The 6,214-nt window shown below is 40.0% G+C and overlaps 1 protein-coding gene across 1 annotated transcript in view; it reads left to right on the top strand.

Moving 5' to 3' along the window:
• Positions 1-4,067, top strand: part of KIAA1210 (KIAA1210 ortholog) — a 31,245-nt gene extending 27,178 nt beyond the window's left edge. Inside the window, exon 11 of the mRNA XM_009275375.2 lies at positions 1,864-4,067. Coding sequence (XP_009273650.1) covers positions 1,864-2,036 — 173 coding nt within the window. The 3' untranslated portion in view covers positions 2,037-4,067. The remainder of the gene's footprint in view (positions 1-1,863) is intronic.
• Positions 4,068-6,214: the final 2,147 nt, after the last annotated feature.

Consider the following 6,214-nt stretch of genomic DNA (forward strand, 5'->3'; position numbering starts at 1 on the left):
CACACTCCAGCACCTCAATGTCTTTCTTGTAGTGAGGGGCCCAAAACTGAACACAGTATTCGAGGTGCGGCCTCACCAGTGCCGAGTACAGGGGCACGATCACTTCCCTCCTCCTGCTGGCCACACTATTTCTGATACAGGCCAGGAAGGATGCCACCTTCTTGGCCACCTGGGCATACTGCCGGCTCATGTTCAGCCGGCTGCCAACCAACACTTAGCTTGCCTATTCTCTCTCCCACTTCACCCTAAGCATGGTGAGGTTTGTCCCAAAGCCCATCTTCCCTCAAATAGGCATGGGGCACTGCTTTTGGGTTTTGTTTTACCTTGTGCTGTTAAGAGCATGCAAAGGGCTTTAGACTCGCTTTTGCTTATTATAAGGAAGGAAGTCTCCCAAAACGTGAAAATTCATTTCCAAAACACTTGAATTCCTACATCACCTTAGCTACTTCTGAAAAATTTGCTGTGTATGTAGAGCTGCAGCCTGTTTTTAATGGATAGTATACTTCCTCCAGTATTCCTAAGTGATTCCTAAGTATAGCTTGCCTCCTGCAAGAACTACCAATGAGCCAGGATTTTTAAAAGACCTGAGACCTCCTGAGGGAACTGCTTTGGCTTTGCTCAGGAGTGTGACTGATGGAGCTGATGGACGTTTTCCATTGATTTCAGCGCAAGCAAGATCAAGCTTCTTGTACTTAACATTGCTTAAGTCCCCATGTGGCCTCTGTTCTTGTGCTGGAGCACAGCAGCCTCATCATGCCATGCACAGACTAATCAAGTATGAGAAAAAGTTTGAATTTTCTCAGTTTGGCTTACACACAGAAATGAAGTACTGCCTGGGTTGAAATGGATGGAGAGAGCACGATGTCAAAAGACTTGTGAACCATGTCTCGAGAAATGAGAGCTGCATCTGTTCAGAGCTACATTCTGTGAAGCCCCATTCCAGGCTGTCGGTCTGAAGACATTAATCTTGAAAATTTTCAAACAAGATGGATGGAGGAGGCCTTTTCTAAATAGTAACTCAAAGCCATACAAGGAGTGTTTATCTGTATTCCTCCATCCTTTGTGAGGATGACAGGCTTGTGTTAGGCTGCATGAAGAGGAACACCTAGCCCCATTAGAATCCCACCAGAATCCCACCTTCTTGGCTTACAAGTCCAAGAACATAAAGCACTGGTTTGATCCCTACCTAGTATTTAATAATATTGCTGGAGCAATATTTGTGCTGGCAGTGAAGACTGAAAAAAAATCTTTAAGACTTCTCAGTCTTAAAGAAACATGTTGAATATGTTGAAAAACATACACCAGTTACTTTCAACCCCACAGCAAGCCTGTTGATCCTTGCCCTGCAGATATTTTGTTTCCATTTTCCTACATACTCAGGAGTCTTATTCCTAGATTTTCTTGCACTCACAGGGCAGGATAAGCCTGTGGAACTCCTTGCTGTGCAGTGTCATGGAAATTAAGAGTTTGAAAAGATTAAGAAACGAGTTAGCCAAGAATATGAATTATAAAAATACCTGGGGCTGTAGTCTCCACATGCTCAAAGAATTTTGAAGAACTTCTTCATCTGTCAGGGCTTAGACACTTGCTGTTGGGACTGAGGAGAAGATTCTTTTATGGTCAGATTATTCACTAACAGCTTAGTATCAATTTTTCCATTGCAATAGCTAGTCCTTGCCATTGCTGTAGCTGGACCAGATAGTGCTAGCGATACCCAGTTTAACAATACCTCTGACTTATTGTTGAGTCACAAACATTTTGGGCTGTAAACCAACTGCTTTAGAGAGAAGGAATTATTACTGGCAGAAATTGAGTTTTTAACTCTAGCCTTCTGATGAGTGACGGATATCTTGTTGTTGGCAGGTAAAGTTGGACCTATTGCTCAGGAAGCATCTGTGATTCCTGCTGTTGAAAAGGAAACAAGACACTCCTCTAACCTGCCAATGACACCATGCAGCCCTGCTGAACCACCGTGGCTATCCCTGGCCAAGAAGAAAGCCAAAGCATGGAGTGAAATGCCCCAGATTGTACAATAGCAAATGACATGAGCATCCTTCTTCGTATTGCCAATAGCTGCGTTAACTCCATTTAATCACTTCTTTACTGTGACCATTTTTTTGAGAAATAAGAGCCTTAAAACTTTTGATCAGACTGTTGTATGTAAATACACAATGAAGAAATGCCATCACAGGCTTAATCTGAAGTATTACTACCTACGTTTCCTACTACCAAATACTAGGAAAACTTGATCAATTTGTTATATCCTTACACATTTGACAGTGATGTTCTAAGAAGACATGCTTTAGGCTTTTGAAACATTCCCCTTGCAAAATATGTTTTTAAAGTTTCCACAGACCATACAGTATTTTATGCAATGTGGCTTTGACTAAGAAATTAATGTGTGCTATAAAATAGATATAATGCTGGGCACTGACACATCATGACTCATGGGCATTGATGTCATCACACTTCTTTCTCTAATGCTCTGGGATGAGCAGTCTGACTTTGCCTCTGATTGTTAATGGGTCTGTTTTGTGATAGCTATAGGATCCAAACAGCATTGTGAGTTGGAGTAATTCTGGGTTTTGGGTGGTTTGAAGTCGCAATGCTGTGGGTCTTGTGCTTTGCTCATTGATGCCTGCTGGAATGGCCCAGAGCCACACACCTTCTATTCTCTCCCATGCACTAGAAAACCACCACACTCTAGCATATACTCTGCTTTTGGTTACACCTTTGGAAATGTGGGCTAATTTGGGCATTCTACCAAAAAAAAAAAGTCCTTACTTTAATTATGGCAAATAGTGATTTATTTTTTGTGAGATTCCTCAGCCAATTGTCTCTCTTAAAGAGTGTGTTGGGGATGGGAACTATTTGCTACTTAGAAAGTGGCATCTTGTTTTCAACAAATGCCACTCTACTCTCCATGTTCATGTGAATGTGTATTTAGTCAGGTGTATTTAATATTAGTGATAAAAGGGGCATCTGCTTTCCTCCTTGCCTCATCAGTCTTTAACCAGTAACTCAGCATCAGTCTAAGAATGTGCAGCTGGGAAAGGATTATTCTCTCAGGGCCTGGCCTTGCAGTTACTTAACTTGACAGAAGTTTTGCTATTGACTTTGAAGGAAGCAGACATTTGAAAAAGAAGCTTTGTAAAATTATGTTAGTGGCTTAAGTGGCAGTGGCACTTACCGGTCCTTTTCAGTTTTTGCAGCATTGCACCTTTATGTAGTTTTTGTTTACAGTCAGTGCAAAATTTGAAAGCTGACTTGGCTGATTGACAGTTTTTAGCTGGAAAGTTGGTAGCTATTTTTAAGGAAAATATTACCTATTGATAGGATTAACTGCAAAATAAAAAATTTGGTTTCAGATCAGCTCAAGCAAGAATTTAATCTTCCAGTCTTGGCCTGAATTTAATATGTAGCTCTTGCAGTTTGAAAACAGTATTAATTAGGAGCTAGACTGTGATTTATTTTTTTTTATATATAGGTGAAAACTTACTCACTCAAGTAGGCTCACTGAAGCTATACATACTGTTTATTTTGTACTAATGCCAGAAAGAGTAAGAGTTTCACATTGGCTTGGTGATCCATGCCTATTTTACTACTTGTTTTTCTCTATTTTAGGAAGCATATCTTCTCTTACAAAGAACTGAAACATTTGTATTTCTCTGAAACTTTTGAGTGTAATGTAAATGAACATACTCAGCCTTGATTCCTGAAGTTTTGTACAGCTGCCATCCCATCACAAGCTTACTGACCCAGTGTAAAATACGTGCATTTCTATATTTGGCAAACTCTCTTCTCTTTTTATTAGTGTGGATTGTGATCCTTCACCCAAAGTACTGCAAATGATACTATAATCTCTCTCTCCCAGTGTTTGCTGTTGATCTTAATATTGTTTCTGTCTTTTATGTTTGGTATGTATATATGTCTTTGTAATCCTTGTCTTGAAGGAACCCCTTTTGTATTCTGTTCCCATTATTTGGTTTACGATTAAATGCTGTTGCCAGTGATGATGATATAATTCCTGGGAAAAAAAGAGTGATAGATGGCCCTCATCATTAAGGAAAAAATAAAAAGAGGTCTTTGGTCAATATAGACTCTATATATGGATATACTGCATAGATCTTGTTTTGAGATGATTTTGTGTGGCCTAGGACTGATCAACACAGCTGGTCAGACTAATGAACTTTTCTAAATCTAGCTGTTTAAAGGTGTAAAACATCACCAGAGAGCTGGGGGCTCTCCTTTTGTTCTGGAGTTATTGCTCCTTCAGTACAGGGTTGGCTTGAAGGCTAGCACTTGTGGTCGCAGGAAGCCTCGTAAATACTCGTTTGAATGTGCTTTGGTATTGCTAGCCAGCTGCTGTAAGACATTTTGGGGTCGCTTTAAAAAAGAATGACATGAGAATCATGTGATGTTACATTTGAAATTTACTCGCCTTCTGGGTTTCTGAAATTAATGTTTTCAAGTTTCTCTCTGCAACCAAGGGAACAAAAAGCATGTAGAGAAAAAATCAAAACTGAGTCTTGCATAATCACAAGAGTTTAGAAGATGGGCTTTTAAGAAAAACATTGAAATATCAGTGATTTATTGATGCATTTATAGAAGTAGATGGCTCTACTAGCATGGCTTTGATTTCCTGTCGTCCTACTGTAGTTTTTAGGTGTTCAATCAGTGCAAGTAACTAATATAATAAGCTCATCTTGGGTGATTATTTCTAGACACAGTCACTGTCTTTGAAAATAAGCTGTCTTGACATGCAGAGTTCATTGCAGAATGTCATTATGAGGTTTTATGGCTCAGGATCTTTAGTGGAGGATCTAGAAAGCCATCCCTGAAATACCCTGTGCACAGTACAGCGGCTGGGGTTTCAGCTGGCTTTGGTGCTGCTGTGTGACAGCAGAGGGTGCTAGTGCCATCCCCGAGGAGCGCAGACGGGTTCTCGGTGTTCTAGAACGCAGATTTCAGTATGCATTTATATGTGCACTATTGCAGTAAGGAGACTGGAGGCTTTTATTAATGCAGAGAATTATGCATTATTAGTGCAGAAAGGTCTGAAAGAGAGGTGTGTTTCTGTTTGTGATTTGATGGAGTGTTTGGAGCTATAAATTATAGAAAAAATACTTTACCTTGTTGTTACAAGAAGCCCCTGAGAATTGGTGACGACGATGGGGAAAGGTAGGTTACATGGTGAATTCAGTCCTTCAGCGGGGCCATGCAGGAAGATGCGGGAACGTGTCCAAAAAGAGCATTGTAGTTTGGCATTTAGAAAGCATCTGCTGCTTAGAACAACTGCTGCCTGGCTAGAGGTTGATCTTCATCCCAGCCAGATGTAGAATCTGATGATTTTACAGAAGAGATTAGAGAGACAAACAGCAACTTGGCGTGCACCTAGCTGTAGATTACGGAGATTCCTTTTGCTGTAACAGTGAGCTGTAAAGACTTGGACTAAAAGAGAATCTGTTACGTTATCATCCAGCTGGGAATCTACTTCTAATTAAGTGGGTTTGTGGACAAGAGGGAATGAGTCAGTTTAAATGAGGGAAAAAGACTCCAAAATTTCCAAAGCTACGTGCTTCTGCTCTAGCACAACTCTGACAACACTTCTGTTACGAGAATCTTGTGTACACATCTCCTTAAATAGATCCAAAGAATAAATTCTAAAATTCAGATATAACTGAGGAGCCAATACTCATTTCAATTACCATACTTGGAAGGAAAGTCTTAGAATAGTGAGGAAAGACTAACCATATTGAAAACACTAAACACTAGCCCTTTTCATGTTAGAAAGTTTGGATAGGGAGGGCCCTCCTAACTAGTATTACATTATGTCTTTTTAAGTGCTGTAGTCTAAAATAGTAAATGCAATTTGTTTTGAAGTATTACACTAGAAGTTCTGAGCTTAGAAAAGCTGTAATTCCTGAGTTTGCGCCACCTGCTCTGTTAAGTGCTTTTGAGATCAATACAGGAAAGATACTAGCCTGTGAAGATGCTTTGTCCTTTAGAACTGATACTGGAAGGTGATACATCTGAAGGATACTGGTAGTGAGAGATATGATTAGCACCCTAATAAATAAGGCAAACATCTCTGTCTGTCTTTTCCTCTAGCGTGTGTTAGCCTATCTACGTTTTTGTTAGAGATTCATCCTGGTTATAAGATTTGACAAATTGCCTCATCAACTGTCACCAAAATGTTAGTAATGATGACGTG

This window comes from Aptenodytes forsteri, unplaced genomic scaffold (assembly GCF_000699145.1).
Source record: "Aptenodytes forsteri isolate BGI_AS27 unplaced genomic scaffold, ASM69914v1 Scaffold143, whole genome shotgun sequence".
Classification (NCBI taxonomy): Eukaryota; Metazoa; Chordata; class Aves; order Sphenisciformes; family Spheniscidae; genus Aptenodytes; species Aptenodytes forsteri.